Below are 20,220 nucleotides of genomic sequence, written 5' to 3'. Positions count from 1 at the left end.
TCTCCCCTACAGGGTCACCCACTCCCAGGACCCCTGAGCCCCTGGGGCCCCCGCATGTCTATACCTCCAGGTATCAAACCCTCGAATCCCACCCTACCCTTGGGGCATCTCAGTCACCTCAGCCTCAGTGTACCCCAAATTGACCTCATCTTTGTCTCCCCCACACCAGCTCTTCCTCCTGAGTCTCTGCATTGGTGAACGCCGCCACCAGCCACCCACCTGCCAAGCCAGGAACTTGGGTGTCTTCATATTTCTCTATTTTGTTAATTTCCCCACAAACCCACTGAACACAGACCCTGACGTGTCCTCGTCACCTGTCGTCTCCCCTCGACGTTTGCCATCTGTGTCCAGGCCACCAGGCCATGGTGCCTGGACAGCCACGATGGCTTCCTCCTTGGCAGCCTGAGCGCATGTGGCCAGGGGCGTCCCCCCAAGACGAGAAAGGACCTTCAGAGGCAGGGGTGACAGCGCAGACAGCTTTCGGGGAATTGCAGGCAGTCCAGCATGGCTGGGACGGGAGACCCAGCAAGTCAGCAGGCAGGGGGCACAGGGAAAGGTCAGGGGCCGGGGCGAGGGTGACCCCAAAGGGTTTAAGCAGGGATGTTACACTGCAGGTCGCCTTGGGTGAAAACTCAGCCTTCTCCAAGAACAGATCTTTCTGGTTTTAGGAAAGCAACAAAAACAGTGACGTAGACCTCTACTTCTACAACATTTTCAAATGTTTTGCCTAATTTGGAGCCTCAGTCAATCCTGTAAGACGCTGCAGAAATGATGGTGGCCACCAGTTCCAGGCCGAGGACAGTGACTCGCCCGGGACCGCTGGATGTGGCAGTGGCAGTGACACCCAGCAGCCGGGCTCGTGTCCTGTGTCCCCCCTGCCCCAGCTCGCCACCCTGGGCTTGTGGTGCCTTATGCCAAAGGCCTAACGTTATGGACCCGTTTCCTCCAAGTATCCGCAAGCCGAGTCAAGCGGGGGCCGACAGCTCAGCCCCCAGAGTGGAGCAGTTGGCGGAGTTATTTTCGCTGTCCTGACTCATGTGGGCGCGTCTAAGACTCCGGCAGGGTCTAATTTGAGATCTGGGGGTGGATGCTGGGGTGTGTGTTTGCTTCCGCTGTCTGCCTCTCCAGCAGCCGAAGCCAAGCGTTCTGCATCTCCAGCTGGGCGCGTGCACAGACGGGATGTTGTGGTTTTAAATAAAAAGGTAACTCCAGATGACATGAGTCCCAGGGGTGGGGTGGGAGCTTTTTAGGGTTCAACTTGGTAAAGGGCAGGCGAAAAATATCTTCTCCCTGGTAAAGTGCTCTGAATGGAAACCAGAGTTCCGTCAGCCGCGGTGCCGGCAGAGGGGAGAAATCGTCTCTGGGTCTGGTTTGTCTGGCTGCTTATGAACTTGGGGTGTTGAGAGGTATAATTCGAGTGAGCCTCGCTGCAAGGCAGGCTGGGTGCCGGCACCCCCTTTAGAAGGAGATGGGTTCCCAAGGTGGGAAGAGGCGGCCAGGGAAGGGGACCTGGTGGCGTCTGGTGGGGCCAGGGGGACCCATGTGGCTCCGGAGGGGTCAGTGGCAGGTCTGAGCAGCCGTTGGGGTGGACGCTGTCTGCCAGGCCAGCGGGAGGTGTCCATTTGTGAAGTCAGGGAAGGCCCAGTCTACCCTTCCTCCTCCTGGAGCAGCTTTTGGCTGACCTGCCCCAGGCCTGCGGGCTCACACCTCATGTCCTCTGCAGGAGCGTCCCTCCCCAACGGCCTCCCTGACAGCTGCTCCCCTACTCCAGCCAGCCGGGGGCTCACTGGTACCACCCACTCACCCACCCCCTCGCTCTGCCCTGAGCTCCTTGAGAGCAGGGACCCAGGGGTCCATCTCCCAGCTCAGTAACTGATACTCGTAGGAGTCCTGCAAGGCTGTGCTGCCCGAGGCAGCTCCTGCTCTAGAGGGCCACCCCAGCCCGGGCCCGCCTCTTTACGTGTTCAAGAATCCGATGCCAAAGCTCTGACCAGGCCCTGCAGACCTCTGGGAGGCAGGTCTGGTCTTTGAAGGTGGGGAGGATGTCTCTAGAAGCTTCTGGTCCCTTGCATCGGCACCTCCCACTTCCTGGACAGATGCAGCCGGTGTCAGGCTCTGATGGACGTTGTGCGGTTGCTAGTGAGGCAGGTAGCAGAGAAGCTGGGCCGGCAGTGTGCTCTCCAAAATGGCACCCCGCCCTCTGGCCTCAGCTTCCCCACCTGGGAGCTGGGGATTACAGCACCTCCTATGCAAGCGAGATGAGAGCCTGCCCTGGCTGGGAGCACCTGCCCATTGTCAGAGTGGCTCTTCCCTGCACGTGGCCTCTTTGTCTCCCCAGCCAGGTGCTGGCGAGGCCCCAGAGATGGCAGCCGGTGGCAGCCGGTGGCCCAAGCATTGGAGGGAAACATCAGAAAGGGGATCTTGTTAATAAACACGCATCTGTTTGCTGACCTACCACCAGCACATCCTGACAGAGCCAGATGCTTAGAGCCATTTCTAACACAGGGCCCCGGGTTCCTGGGGGAGATGCAACGGGCGGGCTGACGCAGGGGCTGCAGCTGCCCCAGGGGGCATGGCCTGCGGTGGGCAGCGAGACCCAGCCTGTGGCCTGAGCCCCTGCAGTCGCTTGCCTGGTGGGCACCCCTCTCCACCCTCCTGCCCTGCAGCCAGCTTCTGTGCCCACTCTGGGTGGCAGTGATTTGTTGCCATGCTTGCTTCCCTCACTGGGCCCCCCCTAGGCTGGCCTCTGCCCTGTTTGGCTCTTCTCCCCACTCGATGGCTGCACCCGTAGGTGATGCCTGCCTTGCCATCCCATGGGGAAAGAGCCTCAGCTGCAGCTTAGCCCTATAACCACGTTTATTTTGGCATCAGCTGAGCACATCCTATAAGCATGTTGATAGTATGATCTGCAAATAAAATCCAAGGGCATGATTTTTCTTTGGAAGAAGGAGGGCCCACCCTCTGTGCTTTACCCTCCAGGTGAATGCTGGTCACTCTGGACTGTTTGGGCTCCCCCATAGCCCCAGTCTGTCACCTCTCCTTCTTCTGCTGCCACGGTGCCCTCCTTTGTTACTGCCAACCCCTAGAGAACTCCTCTTTGTCCTTCAAAGCCTGGTTCACATGTCACCTCCTCTGGGAAGCCCCCAAGCCCAAGCTGGGAGCCCCAGCCCAAGGAAAGTGTGCCTCCAAGGATGCAAACTTAAGGAACAGTCTACTCTCAGTTATAGACCCCAAGAGTGTGGCCCTCTGGCCATGCCCTAGTCCACCCCACCCACGAGAGAGGGAGTTAATCACCTTGACACGGCTCCTCTGCTTTCTAGTGGTGTTGGTCCTTGGATCTGAGGTGCCTGTGGTGGTCATGTGCTTCACCCTCTCATCACTGCCTCCAGGCTCTGCCCCCTGTGTGGCCCTGACCCTAAGAACTGCTTGGCCAGGTGCTGGACCAACCTCATAAAACCAAAAATGCTACAATAATAAACCTAGCTATCGTTTATAGCATATTTACCAGCTGTCAGGGACTGGGTTAAGTCTGCTAGACACACGATTTTGCTTAATTCTTCTAATGACCTCTGCATTTGGAGTTACTATCTTGCCAATGAGGAAACTGAGGCTCAGAAAGGTTATGTAACTTGCTTGAGGAGGCACAGCTCACAAAGGGCCCAGCTCCATGGGCCTCCAGCTCCTGCACCCCCTACCCCTATTTAGGGTATTGCCATCTTCACCACCTGCTGTAACTTTTGGGGGGCTGCTGGCATCAGCCCATATTGCAGAGTGTTGTCAGAGTGGCCGAGACAGCACGCAGGCCACCAGAGCTCCAGGTTGCAGACCAGTTCTCCCACTGATGACCCGTGACTTATTCTCCCAGGCCTGTGTCTTCAACTGGAAAATGAAAACGGGATGAGAACAGGGCCTCCTTCCCCGAGTGGGCACGCGGAGCAGGGCTGCCGAGAACAGAGCCTGGCACAGGGTGTGCTTTCTGCACACGCGTGTTATTTCGTTGTCATCACCCAGAGACAGCAAGCAGAGGTCTGGGTGGCCAGCCAGCGGGCAGAGCAGGAGGCCAGTCACTGCGGTGGCCTAGAGGGGCACCTCCAACACGGCCACCACACTCAGGGCTCGCAGGGACCTTGTCAAAATGCAGGTGTGGGTGGGGCCGAGGCCAGGCGTTTCTCATAGGCTCTGGCGGATGCTGGCAGGACAGGTCCCAGGGCTCAGGAGTCGAGTAACTTTGGGAAGATTAGGGCCAGTGACCCAGGCGGGCCCCACGCTCAGCAGGACCCTGCTTAAAGCTCTGTCATTGCCATCTTAAAATTTGTCATTCTTTTTGAACAAGGAGGTCCTGTGTTGTCACTGGCCACTGGGTCAGGCATATTATGTAGCCCCTGCTGGACTGAGGCTTCAAACGGACTGGCCGTGCGTCAGGCAAACCCATCAACTATTTCTCTTTAACATGTTGCATCTGATTCTGAACACCCCAGCCTCCTGGGCCCCCCATCAAACGCCTCCACCCCCGGGACCGAGCGCAGGAGCCATATGCTTCCTCAGGAATAGTAAGCAGTAAAAATACACCATTTCAAATAGTCTGGTGGTTCCCGATTTGGGAGAGCAATCTGCCAGCCTGCAGCCAGCGCGATGCTAGTTGATTTGTTTTCTTTGCTTCGTAATCCTTTCCCTTTCAGCCCTGTCCTCTTCCCCCATCCATCCTGGCTCATCCAACCCCTAGGCTCAAAATAGTCCCCGAGCCGGGCTGCCGGGTCTCTGGCTAGAACGGCTTCCTCAAGTTCTTTCTCTCCCTACCTCGGTGTCACCCTTGGTGGAGGGTTGGCCCCAGGCCAGGGCATGGGCAGGGCAGAAACGGGGCTGCCTCATTCTCGGGAATGTATGGGCTCATAGTGTCAGGCCCCGTCCCCTGGGCTGGGGATACGGCATTGCTGGAAGGTGCAACTCACGTTCTAGAGGGAAAAGAGAACCCTGGGGGACCAGGGCTGTAGCAGACGTGTGCTCCAGGTGCTGCGGGAAGGGAAGGAGGAGGGAGTGGGAGAACTCTGTTGGGGGGTGTGTATCATGGGGGGGCTTCCTGGAGGTGGTGCTGTTTAAGTGATGTTTGAATGGACAAGAAGCTGGTGACAAGCAGATCACAAGGAAGATCGTGGAGGGGGGGAGGGCAGGGAAGAGGCTGGAGGGAGAGGAAAGGCATGCCTTGGTCCTCCCAAAATGCCCTCCCCACACCTGCCAGTCACAGTCCCATTCCTCATGGTAGCCTGGCACCACGTCCTCTTAGGAGCCCTCCTCTGCCCTTGCTCCTGGACTCTAGGTGCCCTCTTCTCTGCTCCCAGAAAGCCCCTGTGTACCTCTGTCCTTGCATGGACCACCTGCTTGTGCCCCTGTGTGTGAAAGAATGAGAGACCTCACTGATGTGCAAAACCTTGAGTAGTGAGGAGGAATAAGTGAAAGAGATTTATGATGACTTTTGTTCTTTAGGCTACTTATATCTTGCTAGGAATATTTTCCTCCCAAAGGAGAAAAAGCAAGCATGCAATTCCCATAGGGATCACAAACTGAGATGGAATTGTTCATTCATTCATTCACTGGCCCACGCATCCATCAGGCATTCACTCAGTGCTGGCTCCATGTCAGGCTTGTGCAAGATGTTAGCGGTACAAAGAAGGCATGAGGTCACTCTCCCTGTGCTTTGGGGGCACAGACTAATACATAATTAGGGGTAGACAAATAAATAATTGCATCTTAAGAACACATGGAAAAATGCATCATGGGAAAAATGCTTTAATAAGGGAAATTTGGGCTTCCCTGGCAGAATGGCTTGGAGCCAAACCGGGTGATGGGGTCGCTGCCCCCATGGGGGCATGTAGTCCAGCCCCCGCGGGCTGAGAGGGTGGTGAGGGGACTGTGTGGAAGCTAAGGAGGCAGGCGAGAAACCTCAGTGATCGACTTGATTTTCCTGACCTCTGAGGATGCTGCGTGAAGAGTGGAACGTTTAAGACAGAAAGGACAATGGGGACACGTGGCAGGGACAGAGGGGCCAGGCTGAAATGGCTCCCCGTGACCACTGCTGGCCCAGCTGGAGCCTCAAAGTAACCAAACAGTATTGAGTTACAGCTCAAAGTATAAAGCAAACATTGATGAGTCCATAGCTATATAAATGAATGGTTGAGTAAATAAAGAAATGGAGAAGAAGAGACAAATCTCCCAGGCAGAAGAATTCCAAATGATACTGTGCCCACAGGGAGGGCAGCTGTGCCAATGTGAAGCTGTTAGGTGCCCCTGAAAAGCTGCACTCTCTTAATCCACTCCTGTGGGTGCAGACCTGTTGTGGCTGGGACCTTTCGGTTACGTGGTTTCCATGGAGATGTGATCCCTCCCCTTCAAGGGGGGTCTCAATCCTTTCCTGGAGCCCTCTATGAGACGATAAAGGATGGAGACGCTTGGAGAGACAGCTCACAGAGGGAGAAAAGCCCCGGGAGAAGCAAGCAACAACCCACAAAAAAAACCCCAAAAGAACAGAACCTGGAAGCAGCAAAACCTGGAATAGAAGGACCAGCAGACTCGGGGCCTCCCATGTGACAGAGGCGCCCCAGAGGCCATTGGCCCATCTTCAGAGACGTTATCGTCCAGTTGATGCCTTCATTGCGACATTTTCGTGGCTGTAAATTTGTAAACTAACAAATCCCCATTGCAAAAGCCAACCCATTTCTGGAATGTTGCATTCTGGCAACTTTAACAAACCAAAACAGGAGCCTGAGTTCCCTCTGACCCTCAGGGGTTCAGGGCTGGGGGTGCACAGCTTCCTGCCTATCCTTCCAACGAGGGGAGAAACAGGCGCCATTCCAGCAGGCAGGCCTCGCCACCCCGCCGGCCAGCTTGGTCACCATCCCCACGAGCAGTCTCACTGATGATATAAAGAGGGTGGCTAGGGGTTTGTTAATTATGACTAATAGAATGTGGTATTGATTAGGGATGTTAAGATGCTAAGGTGTTACTAAGGGAAAGTGGGGTACAAATAGGGGGCTCTCCACACTGTCTTTGCAGCTTCCCTCTAAACCTACAACTATTCTAAAATAAAAGGTGTATTTAAAATAAAAATGAATGAGTCCATTCCTTCCAACCCCACTGTTTAGGACAGTCATTGTCAGCGTCACCCCGTATTTCCTTCCAGGCTTATTTCAATGCAGCCTCCATTGACAAACTTGGGCTTACTTACCATTGACCGAATTATAATATATTTACCTAGAATTTCACCATGAAAGTGCATAGAAATAATACATACCTGTAACTTTGCAGTCTGCACTTTTCTCAAGCAACGCTCTTTATAAACAGTTTTACGCCCTGTGACAGCTGCTGACCATTCGCCAGTTTTCCCCTACGTATAAATACCCCCGGGAGGGACCTCCACCCACACCTGTGCTTATTTCTGGGGGGCATCCTTGTCCCCGCCCGCCCCGAGCGATTTCACCTAGAAATGAGTCAGAATTTGCCACGTCACCCTCCGTGGGAGCCCCAGCACGCTGGCGACACAGGGGCTTTGTGCTGAGTGGACTAACCAACACCTGGGGGTCCGTCCCTGAGGCCAGAGCTCAGGGTGAGCAGCAACTCACCTGCGGCAGGTGTTTACACGGCCTACCCATGTGGGCTCTGTGCGCCTCGCGGCCCTTCAGAGGGAACTCAGGGTGGGGAAGGCTGCCATGTGGGTGTCCCGCCCACCCGCCCCACCCCCGGGGAAGCGACCTCCCCATTCCAGCCACCCCCGCCCTCCACGACTGCCACACCCTGCCTCTGTCCCCACCGAGGGCCGAGAGCAAGGCCCTGGGGTCAGCTGCGTCCAGATCTAGCCTTTGTCCAGAGTGGCCATGAGGCCTTGGCCATGTGTTCCTCTGCCCTCTACCTCGGTTTCCTCATCTGCCAGGTAGGGATAATAGCAGGACAGCGAAAAGTGCCCTGAAGGGTCTCGGGAAGCCGCCCAGTGCGCCCGCAGTGAACACTCTCTGGCAGCGTGCAGGCTGTGGCAAGGGGCTTTGGGGTGTGCTCTTACTCAGCCCCCGCGGCAGCCACGGGAGGGAGCCGCTTCATTCCTGCCATTGCACAAATACGGAAACTGAGGCACAGAGTGATATAAACACACCTGTGGTCACAAAGCACAGGGTTTATACCAGGCCATGTGGAGACTGTGCACATGCCCCTGACCCCTGCTCATGGTGTCTGCTGGTCCATTCATTCATTCCCTCATCATTCATTCATTCATCAGTGGGGGTGGAGCTGCCACTCTGCACCATGTCCTCTGCCGAGCCCTGCTGGGATGGAGCAGTGAGGGGCTCCCAGTCCCCTCCTCCCTGTCTCCCTGATCCCACGAAGTTCCTGAGAGCGACGCCCGGGGTCCGTTTGCACTTGGGCGACTGCTCTGCTCACACCCCGAGGCTCGTCCTCTTTCTCAGGCTCTTCTCCTGGCTGCACCCTACTTTCCCCCACACAATTTCAGGTGCGAGCAAAGGTTCTTAGTGCCCAGCTTTATAACACCCACCGCCTCGTGCCTCATGGAAATGCAAGCGTGGAAGTGCTTCTCTCTGGAACAGTCTGTGTGCCAGGTTCTGGGAGCCAGCAGTGAGCAAGGCAGACCCAGTCTCCGCCACCGTGGAGCTCGCCTGTGGGACAGGGAGACCCCAACAGAGGGTGAATCAGCACCCTGAGGGCTCTGACATGGAGCCCGGGGTCAGGGAGGCCCCCAGGAAGAAGGGACAGAGACCAGCACCTGAAGGCAGAGCCAAGCAGGGGGTGGCAGGGGAGGAGCATCGAGGCAGCGGGCAGAGGGACAGCCGTGCAGTGTCCAGGTGCAGGAAGCACAGCCAGGACAAACCGTTCCGCTGGCCTCCAGGGTCCCCCACCAACTCGCAACAAGGTGGCTTGGAGTCCCGGGGTCTCCTTCAAGTCCTACATCCAGGGCGTAAAACAGGAGAAACGTGTGCCCTCACCATTCCGGGGGCCACGAGTCCCAAATCAATGTGGCCGTCGGGTCGCACTCCCTCGGAAATCTGCAGAGAGCTGCTCTGTGCCCCTCTCTTGGCTGGAGGCTCCCTGACCCCGACGTCCCCTCCCCTTCTTCCCGGGACCCCAGTTCTAGTGGGCTGGGGCCAGCCCTAATCCCAGATGACCTCCTCTTGGCTGATTCCACCTGCAGTGACCTCATGTCCAAACAAGGTCACATGTACAGGGACCAAGAGACACTCACAGGGACCAGGGCACACTCACAGATACCAGGGCACGCTCACAGGGACCAGGACACGCTCACAGATACCAGGGCACGCTCACAGGGACCAGGGCACGCTCACAGGGACCAGGGCACACTCACAGGGACCAGGACACGCTCACAGATATGAGGGCACGCTCACAGATACCAGGGCACGCTTACAGACACCAGGGCACACTCACAGATACCAGGGCACACTCACAGGGACAGGGCATGCTCACAGATACCAGGGCACGCTCACAGGGACCAGGGCACGCTCACAGGGACCAGGGCACGCTCACAGGGACCAGGACACGCTCACAGATACGAGGGCACGCTCACAGATACCAGGGCACGCTTACAGACACCAGGGCACACTCACAGATACCAGGGCACGCTCACAGGGACCAGGGCATGCTCACAGATACCAGGGCATGCTCACAGGGACCAGGGCACGCTCACAGGGACCAGGACATGCTCACAGATACCAGAGCATGCTCACAGATACCAGGGCACACTTACAGGGACCATGGCACGCTCACAGGGACCAGGACGCGCTCACAGGGACCAGGAGGCGCTCACAGGGACCAGGACACGCTCACAGATACCAGGGCGCGCTCACAGGGACCAGGGCGTGTTCACAGGGACCAGGGCGCGCTCACAGGGATGAGGGCACGCTCACAGGGACCAGGGCACGCTCACAGGGACCAGGGAATGCTCACAGGGACCAGGACCCGCTCACAGATACCAGGGCACACTCACAGGGACCAGGACACGCTCACAGATACCAGGGCATGCTCATGATACCAGGGCATGCTCACAGATACCAGGGCACACTCATAGGGACCAGGGCATGCTCACAGACACCAGGGCACGCTCACAGACACCAGGGCACGCTCACAGGGACGAGGGCATGCTCACAGGGACCAGGGCACACTCACAGGGACCAGGACACGCTCACAGGGACCAGGACACACTCACAGATACCAGGGCATGCTTACAGACACCAGGGCACACTCACAGATACCAGGGCATGCTCACAGAGACCAGGGCACACTCACAGATACCAGGGCATGCTCACGATACCAGGGCACGCTCACAGGGACCAGGGCACGCTCACAGGGACCAGGGCAGGCTCACAGGGACCAGGACACGCTCACAGATACGAGGGCACACTCACAGATACCAGGGCACGCTTACAGACACCAGGGCACGCTCACAGGGACGAGGGCATGCCCACAGGGACCAGGGCATGCTCACAGATACCAGGGCATGCTCACAGATACCAGGGCACACTTACAGGGACCAGGGCACACTCACAGGGACCAGGACGCGCTCACAGGGACCAGGACACGCTCACAGGGACCAGGACACGCTCACAGATACCAGGGCATGCTCACAGATACCAGGGCACACTTACAGGGACCAGGGCACGTTCACAGGGACCAGGACGCGCTCACAGGGACCAGGACGCGCTCACAGGGACCAGGACACGCTCACAGGGACCAGGGCGCGCTCACAGGGACCAGGGCACACTCACAGGGACCAGGGCACACTCACAGATACCAGGGCATGCTCACAGGGACCAGGGCAAACTCACAGATACCAGGGCATGCTCACGATACCAGGGCACGCTCACAGATACCAGGGCACACTCACAGGGACCAGGGCACACTCACAGGGACCAGGACACTCTCACAGGGACCAGGGCAAACTCACAGATACCAGGGCATGCTCACGATACCAGGGCACGCTCACAGGGACCAGGGCGCGCTCACAGACACCAGGGCACGCTCACAGGGACCAGGACACTCTCACAGATACCAGGGCATGCTCACAGGGACCAGGACATGCTCACAGGGACCAGGGCACACTCACAGATACCAGGCCATGCTCACAGGGACCAGGACACGCTCACAGGGACCAGGGCACACTCACAGATACCAGGCCATGCTCACAGGGACCAGGACACGCTCACAGGGACCAGGGCACACTCACAGATACCAGGCCATGCTCACAGGGACCAGGGCACGCTCACAGGGACCAGGGCATGCTCACAGATACCAGGGCATGCTCACAGGGACCAGGGCACGCTCACAGGGACCAGGGCACACTCACAGATACCAGGGCACGCTCACAGGGACCAGGACACACTCACAGATACCAGGGCACGCTCACAGGGACCAGGACACACTCACAGATACCAGGGCATGCTCACAGATACCAGGGCACGCTCACAGGGACCAGGGCATGCTCACAGGGACCAGGGCATGCTCACAGATACCAGGGCACACTTACAGGGACCAGGGCACACTCACAGGGACAGGACACGCTCACAGATACCAGGGCACGCTCACAGATACCAGGGTGCGCTCACAGGGACCAGGGCACGCTCACAGATACCAGGACATGCTCACAGATACCAGGGCACGCTCACAGGAACCAGGGCATGCTCACAGGGACCAGGGCACGCTCACAGGGACCAGGACATGCTCACAGATACCAGGGCATGCTCACAGATACCAGGGCACACTTACAGGGACCAGGGCACGTTCACAGGGACCAGGACGCGCTCACAGGGACCAGGACGCGCTCACAGGGACCAGGACACGCTCACAGATACCAGGGCGCGCTCACAGGGACCAGGGCGCATTCACAGGGACCAGGGCACGCTCACAGGGACCAGGACCCGCTCACAGATACCAGGGCACACTCACAGGGACCAGGACACGCTCACAGATACCAGGGCACACTCACAGGGACCAGGACACGCTCACAGATACCAGGGCATGCTCATGATACCAGCGCACACTCACAGATACCAGGGCACACTCACAGGGACCAGGGCATGCTCACAGACACCAGGGCGCGCTCACAGACACCAGGGCACGCTCACAGGGACCAGGACACTCTCACAGATACCAGGGCATGCTCACAGGGACCAGGACATGCTCACAGGGACCAGGGCACACTCACAGATACCAGGCCATGCTCACAGGGACCAGGACACGCTCACAGGGACCAGGGCACACTCACAGATACCAGGCCACGCTCACAGGGACCAGGACACGCTCACAGGGACCAGGTCACACTCACAGATACCAGGCCATGCTCACAGGGACCAGGGCACGCTCACAGGGACCAGGGCATGCTCACAGATACCAGGGCATGCTCACAGGGACCAGGGCACGCTCACAGGGACCAGGGCACACTCACAGATACCAGGGCACGCTCACAGGGACCAGGACACACTCACAGATACCAGGGCATGCTCACAGATACCAGGGCATGCTCACAGGGACCAGGGCATGCTCACAGGGACCAGGGCATGCTCACAGATACCAGGGCACACTTACAGGGACCAGGGTGCGCTCACAGGGACCAGGGCACGCTCACAGATACCAGGACATGCTCACAGATACCAGGGCACGCTCACAGGAACCAGGGCATGCTCACAGGGACCAGGGCACGCTCACAGATACCAGGGCACGCTTACAGGGACCAGGGCACACTCACAGGGACCAGGACACGCTCACAGGGACCAGGACATGCTCACAGATACCAGGGCGTGCTCACAGATACCAGGGCACACTCACAGATACCAGGGCACGCTCACAGGGACCAGGACACGCTCACAGATACCAGGGCACGCTCACAGGGACCAGGACACTCTCACAGATACCAGGGCACACTCACAGGGACCAGGGCACACTCATAGGGACCAGGGGTAAGACATTTCTTTTGGGGGGACACAGTTGGACCCATAACACAAGGCAGCCCCTATTCCACATCATTTTCTCTCTCCGGATCCCACGTGTGGCCTCGTGGCTGGATTGACCCTACTTTTATAAAGCACTTGTCAGCAAAACAATCCACGGAACGCGAATCTATAGACACCCCAGGCGGGTGCTTTCTGGGGCTCCTTTGCTGGGAAGAGCCAGAAGACAGCTCCAGGAGGCGGGAAGAATCCAGTTTCCATAGCTGCCTTTCCTCCACCTTGTCCCCCGAGGGCTCTTTCCCAGCCATGAGGGGGCCTGGGGCTTTTAAGACCAATCGCGGGAATTCCATCTGCTAGCATCGGGAGACGAGGGCAGCGCTGGGAGGGTCAGAACTAACAACATGGAAAGAACAAGGCAGACTCAGATTCCTTACCACATGGAATCGGGGCGGGTAATGTCTCTGAAAAAAACACAGGTTTTCAAACTAGGTTTGAATGCTGCCTCCTCCAGGAAGTCTCCCTGATTTCCCTGGCCATTCCTAAATGAGATCCAGCCCCAGCCACACCCTCTCTAGCTGCAGCAGGGTGCACTAGATGAGATCTGGGCATGGGTCCAGCTCTACCACCAGACTTTGAGGGCCCTGGGGCCGACACTGCCCATCTCTACTCCTGTGTGGGTGTGCACAGGGATGGATGGCCCATCTGTCACTGTCTTGTGCAGCTGGACATCACCTGTAGAGACATGGCAGAGGGCAGTGCAAGTCTGAAGAGGGTAACAGAGGCAGCTGACACAAGTGGCTCCCATACCATCTGCACCCCAAGCTACATGGCTCTTGTGCAGTTTTCCCAGCTGACCCAGGCCCCCTGGCCCCTCTGGCCCTGGAAGGGAAGCCCTCACCACCTCCAGCCCCACCTCTGATGCCCTCCATGTCCCTCAATGGTGGGGGTGACAGGGCGAGGACCTTCTGACCCTTGGTTACTGAACGAAAGCCCCAGCTTAGGTGAAAGGTCCCCGGCAGAGCTTGGACCTGCGCGGGCTTGGCTCGATGCATGAGAGATTGGAAAGAAGACCAAATCATGAAAGGAGCCTGAGGACGATTCCTTGGAGTGTGTGGGCAGGTTCCCAGGGCCACACCACGGGGGCTACGTCACCCTGATCCCCACAGAGCAGAAGCTGGGGGCACTTCTTTTGTCTGCCAGCTCCCGGGGCCCCCTTTAACAGTCTGCATCTCCTGCCACCTCCAGTTGACCCCAGAGCATTTGGTAGGGAGAGACATAGGTGTCCCCAAGCTGACCCAGCCCCCAGAGCCCCCAGCCTGGACGTGCAGTCGCTGCCTATACTGCTGCTCCTGGGGTCCCCAACGCAGCTGAGTGACTGTTGTAAAATCATAACCCCCTGCATCCCTCCCCACAGGCCTCCCACTGCAGCTCCTCGGGGACCCCGCTTTACAGACCCTTCCCCATGGCCTGTGCGGCCCTGCCCCCCCCCCGCCTGCCTAGCACCAACCTGAGGCCCCCCGAGACTCCCCCCATGGGGCAGGCACTGTCCAGGCCAGCCTCTCCCTCTGTGCGCCCTGGTCCCCCCCACCCCCGTCCTGCTTCGCCTCTCCGTGACACCGGCGGCCCGGATGCAGTGTTTAGACGCACCTTTTGCTGTGCTCACCTGTGCTGCGCCTCCGCCCCGAGGCTCACCTGCCTGGAGTGGTCGTGTCCTGCCCGGCAGTGCCGTGTCCTGGGGCTCGGGAGTGCGCCCACCCCTGCGCCACCCACGCCCGACGAGGGGAAGGGTGACTGCTGCATGGCGGGGGCGGGGGTCCGGCGTCTCACGCCCCCTGTCCGCCTTTCAGATCATCCTGGTGAGCTCCTCCCTCAGCGAGCGGGACCACAACCTGTTCCTGAGCACCGACGAGGGGGCCTCCTTCCAGAAGCAGCCTGTCCCCTTCTCTGTGGAGACGCTCATCTTCCACCCCAAGGAGGAAGACAAGGTCCTGGCCTGCACCAAGGAAAGCAAGGTAGGAGGCGCGGCCGCAGCGCAGGGCTGGGGGATGCGGCCCCTGCTCCCTGCACGCCCCCCGGGATGTGCACCCCTCGATCCACGCGGGGGAAGCAGGGGAGGCGCAGTGACGAGGCGCTGAGCTGGCCGGAGCAGGGCTGCCCCGGGCTCGGGGGCGCTGGCCCCTGGTGGAATGGCAAATGTGGGTGCGCGACACGGGACCCATAGCAGCAGATAATCATGAGAATTGTTCAACCCCGTCTTCCCCGCCGCCCTCTGCAACCCAGTCCAAGAGCCTCTTCCACTTCTGGAAACTTCCGCGCGCCCTCCACGTCAGCTTTGCTGGGCCCGTGCCTTGGCCAGGTGCTCTCTCCTTACCACCGTCATCAGGAGGCGCGTATCACCTTCAGACCTCACCTCAGACACCCTTCCTCGGGGGGGCCGCACCCACCTCTGGCCCCTTCTTGGAGCCCTTTGCAGAGGGTGGGCAGGGCTAAGGGGACCCTCATGGAGTAGTGACCCTGGGACAGGCACTGGCAGGTGCCCCCCCACAGAAGAGGGCGTGCGTGGCCCGTGGCTATGGAAGCGGGCGCCGTGCACACAGAGGCGCAAAGCCACAGAACACCACTCCCTCGCCATTCTGGAGGTCCCAAGTCGAAAACCAGCCCCACTGGGACAAGGCCAAGGTGTCCACAGGGCAGGTTCCCACTGGAGGCTCCAGGGGAGTGTCCCTTCCATGCCCCGTCCAGCTGCAGGAACTGCCAGCGCTCCTTGACGGGTGGCGGCGGCGCTCCCTGCCACTGAGGTCACCTGGCCACCCCCTCTGTGGTGGGAACCCCCCTGTGCCCCCCTCTTATAAGGATACATGATGGCACTTAGGGTTCCTTGGGGGTCCAGGGCCACCCACCCATCTCAAGGCCCTTACTCCATCACATCTGCAGAGCTCTGTTTGCCTGGAAGGGTCATGGTCACAGGCTCCAGAGGTTCGGATGTGGATATGGGCCCGATGGGGACATGGTCTCCCTAATTCTAGGAAGTGGCCCAGGAGCTTTGGCCTCCGTGGTTGTAGGAAGGGTCCCACCAGGAGGTGTGGCCTGGGGCAGAGCGACTCAGGCCCCTCCAGACTGCGGCCCAGCAGTCCGGGGTCAGATGAGGTGCCCTAGCTCGTCCCTCTGCCTTCCAGTCTTCTCGGGGGCACCTCTGTTGGCTGAATCGACCCAGAGGCCAGAAGAAGGGAGCCTGTGGTTGCACAGGTGAGACCCCCAGGGCGGGAACATGGGGAGAAGGGTAGAGCGTGGATCTGGAGGGTGCACAGAAGCTATCCAGAGCAGACGCCTTCCTTCTGCAACCCCCAGGCCAGCTCCACACTTTCCACACTTGAGGATTCCTGTGCCTCTTTCCAGGTGCTTATCAAAGTGCAGAATTATACATCTGTGCTATTATTTGCATACACACTCATGGTAAGCGCCTCAAGGACAGGAACTGCGCCTGGTTCTTGTAACCATTCTATCTCAAGGGCCATGTGTTAAGTAGATGGAATGAAGGATGGAGGGATGGAGGCATGGATGGGTGGATGGATGGATGTATAGTTGGATGGATGGATGACCGAGTAAACTTCTGTGACAGTTAAGTTCTGGTGTCAACTTGGCCAAATAATCATGCCCAGTTGTCTGGTCAGGCAAGCACTACCCTGACCATAGCTGCAAGGATACTTCGTGGCAGCTGATTACATTGGACCACTTCCATTAGGGAAGGGGCAGCAATTTGTTCTAACTAGAATAGACATATACTCTGGACATAGATTTGCCTTCCCTACATGTAATGCTTCTGCAAAAACTACCATACATGGACTTATGAAATGCCTTATCCACCATCATGGTATTCCACACAGCATTGCTTCTAATCAAGGAACCCACTTCACAACAAATGAAGTTCAGGAATGGACACATGCTCATGGAATTCTCTGGTCTTACCATGTTCCCCATCATCCAGAGGCAGCTGGGTTGATGGAACAGTGGAATGGCCTTTTGAAGACCCAATTATGGTGCTAACTAGGTGGCAATACCTTGCAGGGCTGGGGTAATGTTCTCCAGGAAGCTGTGTATGCTCTGAATTGGTATCCACTGTATGGTGCTGTTTCTCCCATGGCCAGGATCCACGGGTCCAGGAATCTAGGGGTGGAAATAAGAGTGGCCCCATTCCCCAGTGATCCCTATTACTCCCAGTGATCCACGAGGAACATTTTTGCTTCCTGTCCCTGAAACCTTAAGCTCTGCTGTTCTACAGGTCTTAGTTCCAAAAGAAGGAGTGCTCCTTCCAGGAGAAACAACAATGATGCCAATCAACTGGAAGCTAAGATTGCCACCTGGTCACCTTGGGCTTCTCCTGCCACTGAATCAGCAGGCACAGAAATGGATTACTGTTCTGTCTGGGTGATTGTTCTTGACTATCAAGAGGAAGTAGGACTGCAGCTACACAGTGGAGGTAAAGAAGAGTTCCTGGAATATAGGAGATCCCTCAGTGCGTCTCTTAGTACTACCATGCCCTGTGATTAAAGTCAGTGGAAAACTACAACAGCCCAATCCAAGCAGGACTACCAATGGCCCAGAAACTTCAGGAATGAAGGTCTGGTCACCCCACCAGGCAATGAACCACGGACAGCTGAGGTGCTTGGTGAGGGTAAAGGGAGCATGGAATGGGTAGGAGAAGAGAGTAGTGATGAACTATGACCACGTGACCAGTTACAAAAGACAAGGACTGTAATTATATGCATATTTCTACCCTATTTTGCTATGATTATATTTGTGTTTGTACATGAGCAAATATCATTTTTCCTCTTATTATATAACACAAGTTGTATGGTCTATGTAATAGTATTTAAGTGATAGGCTATGAAGTTTAAGAGTGAATGTTACCTAAGGACTTGCCTCCTATTCTGGGGAGATGTAGTGCATTTTCAGTTGTATACAGGACAATTGAGTATTGTTAGGTGAAACATATGTTTGTTATTGTGTTCTGTTTGGAAATTATGCGTGTTTCGAGGTGATGCGCATAGCTAACAAGTTGGCAAGGGGTGGACTGTGATGGTCAGGATCTGGTGTCAACCTGGCTACGTGATGATGTCCAGTTGTCTGGTTAGGCAAGCACTGGCCTGAGGGTTGCTGCAAGGATATTCCATGGCTGGTGTATTAAACCATCAGTCTGTTGCTTACATCTATGGCTGATTACACCTGTGATCAACTAAGGTGTGCCTCCCATAACAAGATAATCTAATGAGTTGAAGGCTTTTAAGAAAGAAGAGAGACTCCTTCTCTGCTTCTTCAGCCAGTGAGCCTCTCCTGTGGAATTCCTCCAGACCCTTCTTTGGAGCCACCAGCCTCACAGCCTGGCCTACAGATTTTAGACTCTTCCATTCCAATGGTTGCATGAGACACCTTTATAAATCTCATATTTACAGATCTGTCCTGTTGGTTCTGTTTCTCTGGAGAATCCTGGCTAACAACTTCTACCAATAGGAAGTGCCCAGACCAGGAACCTGCAAACAGAGAATCTTAGCTGAGCCATGGTTCTACAGACTTAGCCTTCTTGCCAAGATCTGGTCCTTACTGACTGGAGACCCCACATTTTTCAGCCTCCTCAGTGGCCTCTTTGTTCCAGGCCCCCGCAGTTGGGGCAGCCTGTGCTTCTGGATATTAATAGAACTACTTAGCCTTCCATGTAATTAGACTAAAGCACAATCACAGGGACTCATTTTCCTGCTGAAATGGACTGCCTTGCAATTGGTCTTTAATTTATGGTGCTCTGAAAAATTAATGAGGCTGAAATCTTGGTTATTTTCCTTGGTTCTTTTCTGTGGACTGTAAGGAAAGATTAAAGGCGGGGGTGGCTTAGTAGTAATTTTAAAAGGAATAAGACATTTGAGATGATTAATAACAATGACACTAGGGCTTTGGACTGCTTTAGAGCTTTATGGTTTCCAGAGTTCTCTAACTCCCATAAAAGAGGGTGGTATGATGGCATAGAACCAGCTTTGACTCCAGCAGTGATGGTCTACTAGGTGGCCAGCCGCTGCTACAGTGGAGAGTAGCACACAGTCCTAGCCCTCAGAGGCTTGCAATAGCAAGCATCACTTCTTCTCCCAGCTTACGGGTTGGCCATGACTCTGCTGCTCTGCTCAGACTGGCCAGGCATAGCTCATTGCTCCCAGAAGCATTTGAGGCTCGTGAGTCTCTTACTTGGGACCAGTGGTTACTTGGGGGCATGCTGTTCTCACGATGGAGGCCAGAGGCTCCGGGGGAGCTAAGCCAAACTCCACACTCTCAGCTTCAGGGTGTCTGCTTGACCGGAAATGCAGCCCATCTGCTCACACGCCATTGGCCGAGGTCAGTTGCATGACCGGCCCAGGGTCCACAGGGCTGGCACAGAGAAAGAGTTGGAGATTTATACAGAAGCAAATGCCCTCCTCCATATTCCTCCTTTCCTCATTCCTCTAGCAAACAGGCTTCCACCACCATCCCCCACAGCCGGCCCGCTTCGCCTTCCCTGCTCCTCCCTGGCCATGGTGATAATTTGGGGCCCACCAAGGCTGCCTTGTTTGGAGCCTGGAGATGGGGCTTTCCTTCCAGGGCTCAGCAAACCACGTTAGGCTCCTGGAGCAATAGGATGCAAGGGGGTGGCATCTTCCCATGCCCACTCTCTGGAGGATGCTGTCACAAAACCAACCAGCCTGCTTTCCCTGCACGTGTACCTTGGAGCTGCTCAGGAGCAGAGCACTAGGAAGGAGTCTTTAAAAGGCTCGTTAGTCCCACTTTTATATGTCATTTTACTCCTCATCAAGAACCTCCTCTCCTTCCCCACACTGTGAGGAATTGTTCTCAGCCCACCAGTGCCCTCCAGAAAATCAGCAGGAAGACAGAAAAGGCCTCTTTGAATGGGAAATCAAAGGAGGCTTCCTGGAGGAGAGGAGCTTGCACAGAGTAAAGAATGGGTTAGAAGGTATGCCTGTTTTTTGATACAACGTTAAAAACAAAGATGAAGACACATGCAAAGAAAGAAGAATAATTGCCCACAATCACCAACCCTGAAGGAAAGGCAGAGTGCTGTCATGGCAACCGGTGTAGGTGGTAGAGGGGACGGGCCGTCTAACGTGGGTGAGTAGCAAAGTGGGTGCCATGGTGGAGGCTGTGGATACTGATGGACAGGTGAGCTGTCCCCTGGGCCACAGGCCTCCACACCGTGCTTACAGCCCCTTCCAACCTCAGATTTCAGCATCAG

General features: G+C 56.7%; 1 protein-coding gene across 1 annotated transcript in view; it reads left to right on the top strand.

Moving 5' to 3' along the window:
- SORCS2 (sortilin related VPS10 domain containing receptor 2) overlaps positions 1 to 20,220 on the top strand; it is a 539,078-nt gene that overhangs the window by 430,883 nt on the left and 87,975 nt on the right. Inside the window, exon 4 of the mRNA XM_077136335.1 lies at positions 14,801 to 14,965. Within this exon, the coding sequence (XP_076992450.1) occupies positions 14,801 to 14,965 (165 nt within the window). The remainder of the gene's footprint in view (positions 1 to 14,800; positions 14,966 to 20,220) is intronic.

The sequence above is a fragment of the Tamandua tetradactyla genome, chromosome 19, assembly GCF_023851605.1.
Source record: "Tamandua tetradactyla isolate mTamTet1 chromosome 19, mTamTet1.pri, whole genome shotgun sequence".
Lineage (NCBI taxonomy): Eukaryota > Metazoa > Chordata > Mammalia > Pilosa > Myrmecophagidae > Tamandua > Tamandua tetradactyla.
This window is presented reverse-complemented; position numbering and strand designations above follow the sequence as displayed.